This window comes from Lepisma saccharinum, chromosome 4 (genome assembly GCF_977018435.1).
Source record: "Lepisma saccharinum chromosome 4, izLepSacc3.1, whole genome shotgun sequence".
Classification (NCBI taxonomy): Eukaryota; Metazoa; Arthropoda; class Insecta; order Zygentoma; family Lepismatidae; genus Lepisma; species Lepisma saccharinum.
Genome location: NC_139232.1, coordinates 99125762 through 99145139, shown reverse-complemented (window position 1 = coordinate 99145139; position 19378 = coordinate 99125762). Strand labels below are relative to the sequence as shown.

Below are 19378 nucleotides of genomic sequence, written 5' to 3'. Positions count from 1 at the left end.
ATAATGACCATACCAAAGAACAAATCCGTTATATGGCTTTACTTCCTTGTCTCCTAAACACCGTTACTTCTCGACAATAGCAAAGGACACTCTTCTTGTACATGCTGAACATAATATGTTCACGTGCATGCAATATATCATACATGTTATGTTCCTGACTGCTTCATTGTAGATATTTAGGATTAACCTTTGACACTGTTAAAATTTAACGTAATGTTCGCAAAAAAAATAAAGTTTAATTCTCGGTGCCAACAATGCCCGTATTTCAAGGAATTCCATGGGAATGGCCACTGAATGGCCACTTAATGGAAGTATTTAGTAGGCACTAATAATATGTAACGAACAAATGCGCATGTAAGTGATATAATTTAATCACAAGACAAGAATTTTTAATGAGAGAATACAAAATACAGAGTTGCCCAAGAAAAAGGTACTCAGTATATCGATGACATTTATTTGGATTACCCTGTATAAAAATACTTCAAACTGAGAGCGAAGTTGCTATTTAGATTATTGCTTGTATCAAGATAGAATCATAATAACATGAGGACAAATATTAATAGTATCCACGAATGTTAAATAATTGGACAAGACTGTATTTCCAACAACAACAACAACCAAAAAAATACGTTACGTCATGAACCTTTTCATCTTGTAAAGAATGGATCTCTGATTTTATTTCAGGCTGGGGCCCATTTCACTGATTGAATGTATTTTAAACACGGGGCCAGTCACAATTACTCGCACAATGTAATACTAGATCTGCGATCTATTAAAAATAGCATCACGTCAATGACTTGTAATAAGTTACACTTGTCTTTGCAGATAAAACTGTTTACCACACCGAAATACTGAGAGCAGGGGGCTCCGTCTTTCATACAGTCTGTTTCGCATGCGTCATGTGCCGCAGACGGCTGGAGATGAACAACGTGTGCACAAGCGACGGAGAGATATATTGCAAACGTAAGTAAATTGATCTTCCCCCATGAATGTTTTGTTTGACATTTATCATATTTCAGTGATCATTTATACTCGTTCTAATTGCTTGTCGATTCTTCAACGACGAATAGTTAACGATGAATAAAGTTCCAAAGCGGAAAATTGAGGAAATTGAGGAAATGGAATTCAAACACCATAAAGAGTCACGAGCCCGACAAGTGGTTCCAATATGACCATCTATTGAAAACATGGAACCCACTGGAACTAAGACTAGAGTTTGCTGCCCAAAAATGGGAGAAAGCAGCTCTGCACAAAATAATTGCTTAAATGAAATAAGATACTATGAAGAAGGCTTCCCTGAATAGAAGAAAGCACTACATTACATCCCTCAGAAGAGAACCTGACATACCAGAATTGGATGACTGAAACCACTATATATATTTCCAGTATCCAGATGCTGTCTGTCTACCAGTTGAGGACTGCGAGTAGAAGATTGAAGACAGAAGAGGAGGCTTGAGAACTCCCTATTCCTCGGGGATGTCTCTTCAATATAACTCTTATGAATAACTACTTTTCTTGGGATCTAAGGATTCCTCATCAAGTGCCATTATTATTATCTTATTTATGGGATCTAAGGATTCCTCTAATATCTTAATCTATATTCTCATTCTTATATTGTATTCTTATATACTCATTATTTTATTTCTGTATGTATCTTTATATTTCATATCTTATTTATTGTTTGGAGCTACTCAATTTCACAATATTAATTTTTCAAAAACGTCTTGGTTTAAATCTTAGGTACCAAGACTCAGAGCACTTGCCTCTTCTCTCTTGCGTACCTTCTGACCTCTCCACTTACCAAGTTAATCCTTATATCCTATTCCGGAATACGGATACCACACTCGGATAAGATCAAGAAAGAAGAACTGAGTGAGAGGGTACCAAAAGTGAGGTTGGCGAGTGGTGGCAGAGGATCGCCGCTCCGTATCCAACTGTATTGTGGTTGAAAAGTTTTCCCTAATATGATAATAGTTTAACTATGTGGAAGAGAAATGTTTAAAATATATTTTTTAAAAAATCAGAAGGTGCAGTATGTGTAAACTGTTAGAAATTACTGTAAGCTTTACAATATTAATTTTTCTTGTATGTACGCATTGCCTGCATTGTAGAATTATTTCTCTCGTAGTCTACAGTTGTTACAATAAATGGAATAAATTAAATAATGAAAATGGTAACATAGACCCACTATGGAGTTTTCTTTCTCACAAGTGGAGTAGGCCACCATTTTTAAAATTCAATGTAACTGAAAATACCAAGAATCTCTGTAAAAGAGATGATGATTTTGAATTGCCTGATGATATTTGAGATTCAGAATTTTTTAAAAAATGTGATAATAAATTTTCATCTTAAATAATATAACAGACTGCTTGTTTCACAGTTAAGTTGCTACATTCCAAAAATGGAACATTGACAAGATCCATTGTGTAACTGATTATTTTTTAAAGATTTGTAACCATTGTTATAACTGTATCTTTAATCAAACTAAAAATAAATGTCTGATGAAGGGAGCGTGTGTTCACCTGAAACGTCATAACAAAACATTTTGTTTTAATGCTTGTAATAACCAACAACCGTAGACTACAAGAAAAATAATTTAAAATATTATACCGTTAAAAGTTAACAATCTGCCTGTTTAATTTACAAAACAGTTTCTTTCGTAAGCATAGGCGCATTCACGTCATGTTTGTGCTTTGATTGCTTGATTTGGTTTATTTTACTTCGCTTTTCTGCAACTTTTGGCTAATCGGGAAGATGAGGAAGAGTGATGATATGGTGAAATTGATGAATGAAAAATTGATGATCTCAAAACGAACACCCAAGCTACAAAATCTTTGTTATTGATTTGTTTTCAAAACGGAAGATTTGGTCAAGGCATAGGAAATAGGATGATAACACGGTAAATGTTCGTGTACAGTGAAGTGGATAATTCGCAAAGAAGTATATTTCCTTATTTCAGCTCCTTTTAATTGAAATAAAAAGCTGTTTGCTACTTGCACGGAAATCCCCGACATCGTTGCGTTCGTTATTGGTTCGTAGCTAATTATGATTTCTCCACGCCAGTATCACAGTGATTTTCTCCCAAATATTGTAAAGCTAGAACAGTGGCATGCCCAGGATTTTCGAAAGGGGATGATTGTGTATGCTTTTTTTGTCAGACCTCATTTTGCAATCTTTTTGCACTATACATTCTTTTTTTAGGATTAGGAATACTAGGTCAAAGGGGGGGAGGGGTATGACTCCCCTTGGACACGCCACTCAGGTAGAATGCAAAAAATGTTTACTCGAGAAATTATAGTCGAAAACCGTCTATTAGAGGAGAAGGTCTAAATATGAGCTATGGTTTAAATATGGGTTTTGGAGTCATCAGTGCTGCCGGGTGCTGCAGCCTAACAGAGGCTAAGGGAACTGGTTATCTGTCAAGGACAAAGGTTGCGGCGCCAATTCGCAAGAGAAAGTGGGGGTTAGTTTCGCCCTTGGACGCTGTTTTAGAATTGCGACCTCCGAAAACTTTTTGCAGGTATGTTTTAACTCAGAGTTTTCTGAATTCTCATCTGCTTTGTATAGGTACATGATATTAGCGGTACATAAAACAAATGTTGGTTTTTATAATGCCATGATTTGTTTGTGAAATATGTACCACGGAGAGCGAAAATAAATTGAAGAAAAAATAGCATGATGGTCTAAATATGGGCTATGACATGAGGTCTAATGTTGAGATCACATTTCCAACAAATATTTAAATGTTTTTCTTAATTTCGATTTTTCCCATTCCGCGTGATTTTCAAAACAACAGATTATTCATATATATGAATTTTATAATGTTTTAGCGATAAATGACTGTTTTTTAAAATTTTATTAGCTTTTTGTAATATTGCCACTACTAGTCCATATTTAGACCACAATTTTGAAATACATCATTTTACCATTTTTTGGAAATTGCTTTTTTTTTTAAAAAATGGAGACCTTCTATACTTTAGCATGCTATTAGATTTAAGTATATATTTCATAGATATGCATTTTAAAGGCAGGTGATTGATATATTAATTTTTTCCCTCCGAAAATGACAACATAAAAAGGGAGGCCCATATTTATACCTTTCCTCTACATTAACAGTTTTAAAAATTATTAAACTTTGAATCAAGGCTTCATCAAAGTCTTCTCAATATGCACTAACATGTGTGTGTGTGTTGTTCACTTGAAAAAGATGTTAAACATGCTAAAAATTTGACTTTTGCAGAATGTCACATGATTCAATTTGGAGTCACTGGCTATGGCTTCGGGGCTGGTGGAGGCGTTCTACACACACCACCACCACAAGTTCAACATTAATACCACCATCTCCCACACACCTCCTGCAGTTACTGTAAGTACATTCTGTTATAATACTTCATGTAGCCTAGTACTTTCTTTAATCCTAGCTTTGGGCGTCGGCGGTTGGGGGGAAATAGTCAAGCGGGTCCGTCGACTCCTTCCCCTTGAAATTGTCACCGTTCAAGTTACAAAAAAAGTAGAAATCACATAGTGATAAATATTTTCTTTTCAGAAAAAAAATCAAGAAGGAAGTTTCCCATAATCCTCTTTAAACATACCACAGGAAGCATAACCGTTTTTGAGTAAAATACTCGTATATTTCAGGATTATTTATACGGTAGAAAGACTGAAAAATCTGTGCTTTTTGGGAATCTGCCTCTTTACAGCTTGTTTTTTTCTTCTTACACACACAAGCGAGAAAAAAATTGTTTCCGAGCCAAGGAAAATTAAAGAATCATTTTTTTAAAAGTATTCCAACATAATATGCCTTATCTTTCTATACAAATCATTACTGCAACATTAATTCTGTTAAAATATACCTTTTTTTGTTTCCTCTCTTTTAAATTTGCTTTTATTTTCTGTCCGACTCAACTGATATTGGCAACATTCGGCCATGTGAAAAAAATAAGCATGTGCTCCATTTTCACAAGCGAAGTTCTCCCTAACATATTGTCCAACAAGGTACTTCTCATATTTTTTATTATGAGCCACCGGCATATGTGTGCACACTCACATGCATGCGTGTGTATATTTCTGGACATACTAAATTTAGGACATTTTTCTGTTATTCTTATACTCTGTCCCTTTATTCACACGAAATGGAGGGCGTGCTAGAGATGTTGTTTCTCGCCAAAATGCAGTTTACGTCCGTTTTAGTGTGTGAAGATGTGATGAACTTTTTCGTGTAATACATTGAAAGCACATGCAATTTGAAATACTGTCAGGCATGAGCAAACGGGTGTACATTTCATCTAATCTATATGGATTTGATTAACTTAAAATTAGCAAATTTCGCGAACCAGAGACGCGGCAGGTACTTTGCTTCGTGTGCGAAAGCGCTAGTGGCATCTCGCGAGAAGGCGGCGAACTACATTGCAAAGGCTTTTGCAGTTCATCGTTTCGACAACAGATGTCACATGCAACCAAATTTATATTACTCGAACCAATGATATACGTTACGTGGACAAGACAATAAATTCGACATGAAGTGATATGTACTGAATTACTATAACGAATATTCGACATAGAAAAGTATTAGTTACAAAAATGAACGCACGTTTCTAAATCGCTATAGTACTTCCAGGGCAAACATGTATATGTTTGTGTGCTTGTGCCCGATTACCACGGACAGAACATACGAGAGAATGACGTCCCACACTTAACCTATACCCCGTGCCACTGTCTCTCAATCGCGGGTCGGACACGAGGCACATCCGGCTGCTAATAGTCACTAAAACTAATTTCTAAGAGCTCTGAACCTGGCAAACCTAACCTAACAATTCCTATACTACAATTCTCTTTAGTTTTAGCAATGCATAGGTGGTTAGGTTAAGAGGGCAGGTTTAGATCTCTTAGTTATTAATTTTAGTGAGTGTTAGCAGATGAATGTGCCCCGCACCAGCCATCAACCGCCGGCCTCTTGAAATAGTTTCTCTCCAAATATCATTATATTCAAATTAATAGTAAAAAGTTTTTTTTAGTATAATTATGAAGCCACCGAGTTCCCATACTTGGAATTTTTCGGTGTTCAAAAAGCAAAATACCTATCAAACTCAGTGGGCCATTGATCCATTCTTCCACCCTCGAGAAAAAAAAAATGAAAATTGATTGATTGAGTTGGTGTTTTAAGTCCACTTTACGCACAGTAAGGCTAATCGGCACTGGACCTACAGTTTAAAGCGAACCACTATATGCCTCCACCGGGAATCGAACCGGGGACCCCTTGATTACAAAAACAAAAAAAAAAGAAAAAAAACAGATGTTTACGTAGTATAAAATTGGTTCCAGAGCACGGAAGACACAAACAACGGAGATATTTGATATGACACGTCACTTGTAGAAGCGGGAATGAGACCATTATTTGAAACCACGATTCATTAATGCTACTAATAACTTTTTTTTAAAAAATGATTCTCGTATATTCGTACACAGAATACTATGTTACTTTCAGAACGGTGTACACTGATCCATAGTTACGTCTTGGACATCTAGGTACGTAACGAAAAATATTATCAATTTGGTACCACTGTTCGGCATAGTGGCTTGAAGTAGGGAATCTGTGCGTTTTAATGGATGAAATTTGCATTCCTTTGCGCTAATATTAACCCACGTTGCTTTAATATTGACAAAATCCCTCAAGGAATGAATGCAAATTTGGGACGATAAAGAATTTACTACCGCTGTTCGTATACTAACGAGGGAGGCATAAATTTCCAGCTATGCACGATTTCACTTCGCGAGAGAGCACCTTTTGCTCGAAACTTCTGCGAAACTTGGGAGATGAAGAGTGCCAGTTGTGTTGCGGAGACGGATCAAGATAATTGTCGATGTAGCGGACAACAGATGGCAACCTAATTTGCGTGTTCTCTTGCCCTAATCGTCTCAGGTTACAAGCGGCGGTGCCTTGTTCAACCAGATGATGAGTCGAGTTTTGGGGACTACGCCGTCCCGCATCAAATCTCGTCTCTGATTGGGCGAAATTCTGAGAAACGTCAAGAAATCCGTTCGGAAACTCAGAAATGCCATTATCTAGATTTTTTCATGTTTTAGCGCAAAGACGGTGCAGTATTGTTGGAATTACTTTTCTTATTCAGGGTGAACCATGTTAAAATTCTAGTGTAATTCCCGCTTTTCAAGGCGAGTTTTCCAAAAATTTAAAGGTACGAGCAGATGTTTTGTCTATTTCAATCTCGCCTCTCACCACCCACACACATACACATGCAAATATATTAAAATATAAAGGATCTGTGCGATTCCAATGTATCTAAAAAATCTAATTAAATTATATTATATTAAATTATATATTTAAAATATTTAATTTAAGGTGCGAAGTTTACATTTGCCATTTCACATACCTACTCAGACTCGAAATATATTTTAAAAAAAGTCACAAATGTTATGGGTAGGGACATTGAATTTTCGCGATGTGCGAAATCGCAAAATGTGAAAAAAAGATGCAATTTTGAACATTCTGCACGTAACTACACCCCCAATGATGAAATATGAATGGGTTTTATTCGCGAAGTAATGCGAAATGTGTGCTTTTCCACGAAATTAACGCTTTTTCGCGAAATAACCGTGAAATATCATCAAATTAAGTAGAAAACACGCAAAAACCAGCAATCGAGGTTGTGCGCGCAAACTGTCGATTTGTAACGAAACGTTTGCCTAAAGTTTCCTACCACTTGCAGCTGAAGAACGTTTTATCTTCGATCACATCAGGAAGACGCTGCAAATTGGGATTTCCCATGCACATAATCTCAGTTCGAAAACTTCGCTCCCTGTGAAGCTGCATTCCTTTCTTACCCCGAATGTCTACTCAACTTCCAGTTTCATGGAACTTGCTAGCTGTAGCAGCGAGAAGATTAGTATGTTCCCGCACATCAAGGGAAACAATGGTGTCATTTGTGTTCAGTCATGAATGAATTTTGTTTATCATCATGTGATTTTCAACATGTGTTTGCGTATGTGCAGTAGTAATTATTTTATTTGTTGGACAGCAAGGATATCCTTTAAATACATACAATGAATAAATCACTTGAGATATGCAATTTAGAAATGAAGTGATTTTGTGTTGATGTTTTCTTTTTGGTTGGACAGCTAAGTACTTGTGTATGTGTACAGTATATAAAAATGAAGTAGTTTATCAATTTATAGCTCTTTTGTATGTTGTTTCCTCTCCTGATGAAAATGTGTGTGCCAATTTTTTTTCCACCGCTGGTATATACCGCTGATCTAACATTTTATTTACCGCTCTCCTCAGTTTTTATTTACCATAAATTTGTCTCCCTAGTTATGGGATATACAGTACACGCACTCAAATTTAACTAATCAACTTCCAAGATATCTCATTTTGCGATAATCGTCCGTCTGTCAGATATATTGTTCGGCAAAGGACACTAGCAAAGTAAACGGATTGAGAGAATTCCGCTGTATTTTCCACACAGCTTTCTTTTCCTTCTTCGATAAAAATAAAACTTTGAAAAGCGTGTCTCAGGGCATTTATAAATATATTTAAATTCAATGGAATTTGGATTAATAAATTTGTAATTTTTCACGTCTACGGAGAAAAATTCATGCAGAACGCACGCATAATTCCCGGAGCCAATAATTCATGCATAATTCCTGGAGACAATAATTCACTGTTAGCCAATAGCCACCCTGTTATTGAAATTTCGTAGAATTGACTTCTGACTAATTCTACATGCAGGATTATGCATGTTTTCGCATTATCTGTAACACCAGACGGTTGGACGTGGAAGACTGGTGTATATTTACAAATCCCACATGGAAATCGCAACTGTGGGCGTGGATGATGTCAACAGCCAATAGTGGTGCGTTTTTATGTGACGCAACGGTCCATCAGGTGATTCCTTGTAACCTGTAACGTGTCAGTCAGGTGTGGGTGGAAGAGTTCTTGCCGACCACCGTGGTTAACTGAGCGCTACGATGAGGGGTTCCGGGTTCGAATCGAGGCCTGAGCATGGGTGTACTTTTTAAGTGTCCACCAATTTTATCATATCATCACTCATCCCCATCTTCGCGGTTAGTCAAAACAAGCAGAAAAGCAAAGTGAAATAACCCAAATCAATCAATCAAGAAAGTGTTCGTGTAGAGCAGTGGGTTTAGGCGTTTCATGAATTTTGATTTTTTCCTGCTTCGAGAACCTTCGTTCGTAGGATCGAATCATGGCCACTTCTCTGCAATACATTTTTAATGAATTAAATCGTTTGAGTAGAATACTATTGCAATTTTTCATCAGTACTTTCATAAAAAATAAAATGAGCTTTGCAGGTGAAATCATAATTCGAATTCTAAATCAACTTAATCCTGAAACAAAATTACTTCATTTATTTACTCAACAAATCTCAATATCATACTTAAAGAAGGATAAATTTGGATTTGAAACCTCAACATCTATTTCACAGAAGAAACGAGACTCGAGTATTTTACCTACTGTTCTACCGGAAAGTATATGATTGCGCGAGGTACTACTTTTTCATGCTACGATACCATTGTCGCTGCAGATTCTGAAAAATATTAATTTTTACGCCTTGCACAGAACTTCGCAAAGTATTATTAAATATATTTCGCCTAAATTATTCGTAATCATGCCTCCCTGTGTTCAGCCTTGACAGTGATTTCCTGCAGGTTGTCCATCAGCGAGTGTAGTGTTGCCAATCTCACCAAAATTTCTCTGCTTCCAAAGTCAACATGCAGAGTCGCTAATATTATCAGACATTATCCCTCATAATTAAGTTTCAGATTTTGTTCACTATTAATATGTTCTAATATAGATTCTGACTTCATGTTGTAAGCCTTTGTTTTTCGTCTAGTAAAGAGGATCCGTCGTACAGTCGACTACGCTCTACTGGTGCTCAAGAGCTATGTTGCCAGATTAACGATTTCTGAATTTTGAAATATTTCAGGACGGTCAGATAACTTTTGGAGAAGTGTACAGTTCAATGATTTCACCAATTCAACTTTCATTCCCACGGTGGCGATTAACTGGAGAGGTAGAACGCTTCGTTAAACAACAAAACACAAATAGGCCTACCAATAACTTTCCGGATCTTCCGAGAGTTGTTACTGTTACAAACTGTCGTGATTTTTTACAATATCCTACTGTTCAAATGTAGCAGTCTGCCTACTAATTTACAGAAACGGGATGCAACAGGTTTTTTTCGTGAGCGCATGAGCGTTCATGTCGTCACACCCCTATGTCATGGCCAGAATGAGAAGTTAACATGTCGTCGTTAACAGCTTGCTATATTAAACACAGATACATGCTCGTGTGTCATTCCACGGAAAGTCGTCCTATAAAGAAAAAAATAATAATATAATAACCCGTAGCTAGACAGCCCTTAAAGGGCCTCCCGACTGCCAGTCTTCCTTCCCACAATCCTACCTAGAGGTGTGGAGATCTTCAAGCAGTAATGAGTGTCGTGTGGTCAGCACGTCGAACCCCCAGCCGTTGTAGATTTCCGAGACCGGATTACGCTACTCACTCGTAGCTCCCCAATTTCCTCACGATGGTGGGTTGCCACCGGTCCTATACACAGGCCGAGAACCCAGAGACTGAACCCAGGCGGACTCGAACCAATGCCGTCTCGCAGTCGGAGCCCAAAGCACAGCGCCTTAGATCGCACTGCCACGGAGGACGAAAAGTGGTCCTAGTCCACGCAAATAACAAAGTGGATCAGTCTGGAAAGTGTTTTTAATTGCATTAAGGTGTTTAGATGTTTGTGAATGCATATAGTTTGCATATTTCACTTACAAGAATTGTTAGCACTGTAGCCTATATGTTTCACAGACAAATGAAGTCAATCTTTGCTACATTTTTTTAAAGCGTCACACATTTTTGATACTTTTCATGCGTTCAGGTTATACCATAATACTAGATTTTTCTTCATTTGTTAGCAAACACCACAAAGTACTTAATAATTCTATGAAATCAGTTCATCATGAATATTTTAATCCAATCTCATGTTTAGAATCTTATATTTTATGAGTGACTGTTACACACATAACGCCGGAATTTTCCTGTAGAGACCTATTCAGCTTGAGATATATGAAGCTTTTAAATTGAAGTTTGAATTGGTTATCTCTCATACAGATAGATAATAATGAAATATTGCAGATGTCTATTCCATTAGTTTCAAAAATCTGATCAATAAAGTTACATTAATTACAGTTAGCTATGTAATAGTCGTTAATATTTTAAAAACGATCATGGCAATTATTTTACGGTTGTTGGATGGCAACGGAAAGTGGCGGTTTATGTCCGCCATTTTTTTCAGTGTATGTACAGTCACAGACACTTCTGTGTTGCAACAAACCTATTGAATTTCAATGGAATCATTGCAAGCCAGCATACCACTGCATATGTGAAATATTGAAATTGTTGCTAAAGCTTTGTTTTCAGGCGGCATGCCACGCTACATACGACGTGTCACATTGGTGCAAGAGCTCCCTACGACTGTATTTCCAATTATCTAGTAATTCTTATTCTGAAACGGAACACTTTTCCCCTGCATCAAAGCCGGAAAATAACTTCTTTTCAGTGCATTTGAATGTGGAAATTAGAAGCTCGCCAAAAATAAAAACGCACGTCGACGAAAGATGTGGTAAAAATTTCATCTACGTTTTGGAAATGAAACGACAGCCCTTCATTAAGTATTAATGAATTCAACAGTATTCCCGATGTCGCTCCAGCGTTAACTAATTGCGTAAATTAACTAACGCGCCTTCACACCGCAAAACGTCAAGATACTCGCTCCTTCCTTTTAATCAGTTTAACGAAGAAACTCGATCAAAAAAAAAGAAGCGAAGGGAAAAATTTTCGAAAGGGGAGAGAAAAAAAATTGAAAAGAATCTCGCGCTAGAATTTCTTAAAAGTTTGAAAAGTAATTTACAAAGTTCGTTAAAAGTGTCAATCACCAAAAACCTAGGCGGAGAGAACTGGCCGCAACGTGAATAATGGGATAAAGGTCGGCAATTTGTTCTTGCGGTTTTTTGCAAGGAAGTTGAATAAAAAAATCGCTAAGAAATCGTGTGGGAGTTTCAACTTGTACCGCTGAGACAAGCTAGTTAACATGAAGGATCTTTTTGTAAGGACCAGTCAAATGCAGGACTCGTGTATTGCATTTCGTTTTCAATACAAGCAGTTTTGTGGCAAATATTTAAACAACAGCGAATTCTCCCCAGAGCACTCAAAGATTTAATTTTTCAAAAATTACATCATTAATACTTTTGGATATAATCCGTGGACTCACATTCATGCCACAACTAGAAAAGAAAAGTGCGCGTCAAATCTCCTGCATATGGCCTTGAACGGCTGAACAGCACCACCGAATCACAGACGTGCGGCGTTGCCTAGTTCAGAACCTGTTTCAACCACGCTGTCTCTTTTCCGTGCGAGATTTCGGCATGGCACCGCTGCAGTGCGCTGCTATTGGCTATCGCCATATGCAAGAGATTTGACGCGCACTTTTTCTAATAGCAATTAGACCGTTATAAGGGAGATAAAGAGAATTAAATGTCAGGCTACTTACAATAAATAGTCAGTAACAAATTATACTAAACGCCAGTAGCGGCAATTGGGTGTAAAAACTGGGAAGGGGTTAGAAGGACAGTTTACTTTTCCCTGGTAGACAATGGGCCATAGCGAAGGGGCATAAAGTAAGGGGTCATCTGCCCCCATGCCCACTAATCGCTACCACTGCTAAACGCTTATGTTTATCAAGTTGCTAGTTAGTAATGAACGATCAAACATAATAACATAGTAACATTTGAATTTACTTTTGCCGGTGGCGGAGTGGTTAGCACAGCACGCTAGAAAGCCAGAGGTCCCGGGTTCGAATCCGGCTTGGGTATGGGCGTTCTTTGTGAATATCCTTTAAATTTAATCATATCACCCATGCGACGCTAAATAACAAAAATCAATCAATCAATTTGCTTGCATTAAATTATTGTCACTACACACGCACAAATATGATAGCTGTTGTATAATAATTATTCCCCTGTGAATTCCTATTGTAATGTGGGAGTTCTGTGACCAACCTCTGCAACAGAGTGGTTAGCGAAACATGTACAAAGCTACGGGCTGTATTTAAGGCACTGGTATAGCACAGATGTATCAAGATGTTTATAACGTCATCTTCATCGTCACGATTGGATAAGCAAAAGCGTGACGCAGAATAGTCGAAGTAGAAATAGGAAGTTCTGCATATTTTAACTTTTCAAAAAACAACACAACCCTTATAAAGAACCTCGCACTCATATATAGCTCGCTGAAGACTTCTCGTTTCCTAACGAATCCCTGTTGCGAAGGTGGTACTTGCAATCCTTTCTGTAGCCAAAGAACCGTAAAAGCTAGCAATGAACGTCAGTATGAATGGTTTCCCCCTCATGTTGATTATACAGTGACGTTGATGGGTGCAAAACTGCTGTTCAAGTACTTTAAGGTGAACCGAAATTTGCGATCAGAGGAGAGGTAAAATAACAAAAAATGTCCGTGCTAATCTTTAGTTTTTTCGCTGCCTTAAATCAAACGGGCATAACGACGATGTGCACACCTCCTCCAGAGGAACAGAAATCTATACACGAGCTCCCGCCCCTCAGAAATAAACTCTTCCACTATATTTCCCTCAAGCTATTTGAACCTTGGGTTTCACCACATTATCACGCAAATTCCCATCGTTGATCTACAGGCTCGTTCATAGCAAGGCGAAACCCTAAAAGATGAGCCTGTTCCAGCCATAAAAGCAAGAATATGGACAGTTATATATAAGAAGCCCAGAGAGGAGAATCTCCGAAGTATAAAAGCTCCAGAAGAAGGATGCTGGGTCCCATCTGAATCAATCGATCTATCAGTTATTGCCCTCGCAAGATGAGGGGGGAACTTTCCGATAAACAGTGCACCAATCCGGCCTCAGCCTTCTTGCCCTTTGGAGCTTATGACATCGCCAGCTGTTACTTTATCCCCCCCTTCCCCCTTCCACCCTCTAGACGTTTAATATCAGACTAACTCAATTATGTCTGCCATCAAGGGCTTCCTTATAGGATTGTCGTTTCATTGATGAGACAATTTCTCTTTTCTGGCAAAGAAAGAGAGAGAGAGAGAGAGAGAGAGAGAGCAATTTGAATAAAGAAGATATGAAAAGTTATTGAATGTGCTAAACGAGGCATAAGAAAGGTCGGCAGTTTGAAACGTTACCATCCTTGGTAGGACGTTAAGGAAAGAGTGGATGCCTTGATGACGATGAATTTGGCAACAGGAAAGTTAAATAGGCGTTACTGTGAAAAGCGGAAAAGGATGATAAGTTCATTTTGCAGACGATGACCTTATCGACTCACCAAAGGGACAATAAAATCTAAAGGCTGATGGTTTCTGCAGCCACGTTTCACGAATAAATGTTCATCCGCTTTGCCTTACGGTACTAGAAAATGATTCATGTGGTGAATGACGAATTCCAGCTGTCTTTAAACCAGGATCTGTACTTCAGATAACGGAACAAGTTATGTTAATAGTAGAGAGGCACCTTTAGGTTTGGTACAGAGATGGTAACTAATGTTTTTAGCTTTGTGGGAAGAGCGGGCTCTTCCCACTATCTCCGAGTATGTTTTTTAAAGTATGTCCTTAGCTGTTAAAATGTTTGTGTGTATCCTCTGCAGGCCCCTTTGCAACGTGCATTGTAAACCTTTCTGCATGGGATTTTGATAACTCTTCTTCAACTCTCAGGCAAGAATTTTAGATAAGGGAATTTTCCCCGTATACATTTAATTGTGCAAAATGGTCATATGTACCGATGCACTCAAAAAAATCCATTCATTCATTCATTGACGGTAGGCTTGCCGAACTAATTCTAAAACTCCTCTCAACCAGACAAGTATAATTGAAACAACTGGACAGCGTATTGGATGTGTACACTTCTTCCACACATGCTTACAAGGGATATCGATATTTATCCCAGCATGAATTCAGCATATGTTAATGAAGAAATTAATGGGCCTCTCCAGTCGATAAGCTGTTGCCGTCACTACCGAACAGTCAGTGGTGAGACGGAACACCATTTTGCCCTATTCTCACAACAGTCTCTGTAGGACACTTAAAGAAGAAAAAGGAAATTGGCTAGCTTAGAGGAACGTCCTGCTTGCTGACCACTTATATGCCTGGTCCCTTCCGGCATCGACCCTTTATTACATCCCTGTTCCCCCACTTCTTCCAAATGTTAAAAAATGTAAAAGTCCTCTTTTCACTTAAACTTTTCAAGTTCAACTCAAGCTCAACCATCTGAGCAAAACCCAATCATCTGAGAGCACTACGAGTGAGAATAGGACAAAGCACATCACTTACTTTCCCGTCAAAATGGGAAAATATCTAGAAATTCAAATCCCGACCAGCCTTTTTAAGGGAGAAATAGCCCCTGTAACCTAACGGAGAAAATCGGAATTTTTAAAGAAATGCACTACGGCATCAAAGAAACGCATAACATTCAACTAGCAACTAATTCAGCTTCATTTTTGTCTCTCTCCCACAAACAGACATATGGAAATACACGTAACATTAAAGAGCTTGATCCGTATGACCACGAACCATGCCGGAGGTGGAAGTAGAATTCGTTTATAATGGATTAATTTAATACTCTTACACATATACGCTCAGTGTGCTAAATACTGTGTTCTTTTTTTTAATCCAGTTAACTGTGGTTTTGGAAATTAGACATCTTGGTAATATTTTCGAAATTCTCCCTCTCGTTGCAAGGAACCGTGCTGATAGTCTTAATTTTGAAAAAAACAAAAACATATTGTTTACATTTTTCTCCCAGAGGAGAGGCTTCCAAACTGTGTTCCTCGAAGAGATTGAAAAGGAAAATAAAAAAAATGTGACAAGATCTCATAATTGTATCTTCAGGAACTGTTCATGTGAATGTATTGGTATGAAGCAGTTTAGATAGCAAGACCAAAATGCACTTCACGTGTCATCGCGGTCACATTTTTTTCTTATTCGCATATTACGTCCCCCTCCCCTTTTTTTTGTGGCTGCTTGAGTTCGGGGCTGTGCAGTCCTCAAATCCCACCGAGTCCAGCCTTGTGATGTACGGAATGTTCTGGCATACTAGATGCCGATCTCAGTTTTTAACTGTGTTTAACTCGGATTCGATACCGGCTTTGTGAGAAACTATCCGGATTCTCTATTTGCTGCAGGGAGAGCATTTCGTTCGAGTGTGAAGTAGTTCGCAAGGACAACACTGGATAACACATGGAATTGAGAGCTTCTTCGCTCGAGCGAATAATGCTCGATCAGGCAAAACGAGCGCAGGCACGTATCTAGTAATATGTTTTGGTGGGGGGGGGGGCGAACCAAGTGTCTCAGGAATAATAATAATGTTTAAATTAAAATAATTATATTAAATCAAATTAATATTAATTACAATACATAAACTAATATATTATTATTACATAATAGGTAAAAAGACTGTATAAGAATAGAGATATAACAGCGCATAGCTATTCATTACGTAGCTTACCTGTAGTTAAGATCGGAATAATTTACATAAAAACAAGTGCCCTTGCAATGAAATTAATGTCAAATAGATGAATAATAGAATATTTATCGAACAACAAAAATGATGCTACATGCAGTTGGTGAAAAGTAAGTTTCTGATTAATATTTTATGCATATTATTTTGAGTAGTAGTATATATAAATCTTCTTTGTAATGCCATTCAAAGCCGTATGATCCCAATATAATCCTTGCCTTCTAAAAAGTTCAGAGGAAATTAATAACCATCGATTATGCCACAAATGCTAATATTTTCATTACTTAATTTTAGTACTTGGTAAGTCTTTCGGGGAGTCCTGACACCTGCCCCCCCCGAAAGAAAAACGTAAGTAGAAGTTGAATACGATAAGGACGGTCGCTGCATGGGTGGTCTTTAATTTGCACGTACTTATAAGTAATTTGCACGGGTTTTAATTAATTTGCGCGTACTTAGAAATTATTTGCATGTACTTAGAATACTTTACATTTATGTATTTGCATGTTTATAACTTTTTATAAATATATAATTATTTATTTTATGAAAAATATGTATATAGAAGGTAATTAGAGGTACTAAACGGTATGCATATGGTTTTATATTTATTACTGCAAAGTATGTAATGTATCAATCGATAATATTAATGTTTATAATATTGAAAATAAGAGTTTACGGTTTATGAACCGCTATGAACGGTGGTAATGGTACGAAAGAAGACGGTCCCGGTACTCGAACCCGCGATATGTAATATTATTAATTAGTACTATGCAATTATTTCATTATGTTATGAAAGACGATGGTTTCACACGCTAGACAGAATACTGTCTCAGAATTTCGACTCCGCTCTGATGCCAGACAGAGAGAATGAATTAATATTCCGCGCAGGTAGAGGAGAAAGGAATTTGGGGAGTGTGCGTTCAAGGTCAAATGACGTCACAACGTCAGAACAAAGGAAGAACCCGATTGACCAATCAGAACCGGTTTTTCCAAGGTTAACCAGTACGCAAGAACAGGGGAAAGCTATGCGATACTGTAGGGCAGGGGAGGGATTCAACCAGACAACAAAGGATATTTGGAAATGCGCAGCAAGGGTCAAATCTCTGAAGCTATGCGTCGCTTGTAGAACTGGTTTCAGCCGCCAATTAATATTCCGCTCAGGGTTGCCCCAAGGCACAGGACGCTTTAGCGCAGGTTTTTTTTTATCTGTACTATGAAGAAGGGAGAGCTATCAGAGACGGGGCCTACAGTTTTCACCATTTGCTTTTATCACGGGGTAACGAACCTAGGACCCTTTGGTTATTGATTTAGGTAGTAAATGTATGTTACTGTGTGCTATTTAACTTAATTTTGAGTTTATTTTTTACTAAACTTTGACTTTATGTCAAACATTTTCACAGCTTATCCTTATTTTTACCAAAATAACACTATTTGTACTATTCAGGCAACATTTTTTATTAAATTTTGGACTCGCAAAGACATTTTTTCAACTTTTAATTTATTATTTTACAATTTTATGTTAATTTTTTACCAAAATAACACTATTTATACAAAAAATTTTATTAAATTTTGGACTCACAAAGACATTTTTTCAACTTTTTAACTTATTATTTTACAATTTTATGTTAATTTTTTACCAAAATAACACTATTTATACAACTTTTTTTATTAAATTTTGGACTCGCAGATATTTTTACAACTTTTGAACTTATTATTTTACAATTTTATACCTATTTTTAACCTAAATAACACTATTTGTACTATTCAGGCAACATTTTTTATTAAATTTTGGACTCGCAAAGACATTTTTTCAACTTTTAATTTATTATTTTACAATTTTATGTTAATTTTTTACCAAAATAACACTATTTATACAACTTTTTTTATTAAATTTTGGACTCACAAAGATATTTTTACAACTTTTGAACTTATTATTTTACAATTTTATACCTATTTTTAACCTAAATAACACTATTTGTACTATTCAGGCAACATTTTTTATTAAATTTTGGACTCGCAAAGACATTTTTTCAACTTTTAATTTATTATTTTACAATTTTATGTTAATTTTTTACCAAAATAACACTATTTATACATTTTTTATTAAATTTTGGACTCACAAAGATATTTTTACAACTTTTTAACTTATTATTTTACAATTTTATACCTATTTTTAACCTAAATAACACTATTTGTATTATTCAGGCAACAATTTTTATTAAATTTTGGACTCACAAAGACATTTTTTCAACTTTTAACTTATTATTTTACAATTTGATATTAATTTTTTACAAAAATAACACTATTTGTACTATTCAGGAAAGACTTTTAGTTACATTTTCGACACACAAAGTGTGTGTTCTCAACTTATATCTGTTTATTTCACAAGTCTAGGCTTATTATTACCAAAAAAACACAATTCAATCTGTTCAGGAAAGACTTGTAGTTACATTTTCGACACACAAAGTGTTTGTTCTCAACTTCTATTTGTTTATTTCACAAGTTTAGGCTTATTATTACTCAAATAACACAATTTCATCTATTTAGGATATTTTGTATTTACAAAGATTTTTTCATTTGAGTTTTCATTTTCTATCTGTTTATTTTACAAGTTTAGCCTAATATTTACTCAAATAACACGACTTGAACGTGTTTTTTATTACATTTTGGACACACGCACACACACACACACACACACACACACACACACACACAGATATATTTTCCAAGTTTACAGGATTATTCTCTAGTTTACTCAAATAACACAATTTAGATGTGTTTTGAATTAAATTTTGTACACATGA

The 19378-nt window shown here is 36.6% G+C and overlaps 1 protein-coding gene across 1 annotated transcript in view; it reads left to right on the top strand.

The window, feature by feature from the left end:
- Positions 1 to 19378, top strand: part of LOC145986658 (uncharacterized) — a 91770-nt gene that overhangs the window by 8877 nt on the left and 63515 nt on the right. The window contains exons 6-7 of the mRNA XM_083120937.1: positions 826 to 963; positions 4241 to 4366. Of these exons, the coding sequence (XP_082977063.1) occupies positions 826 to 963; positions 4241 to 4332 (230 nt within the window). The 3' untranslated portion in view covers positions 4333 to 4366. The remainder of the gene's footprint in view (positions 1 to 825; positions 964 to 4240; positions 4367 to 19378) is intronic.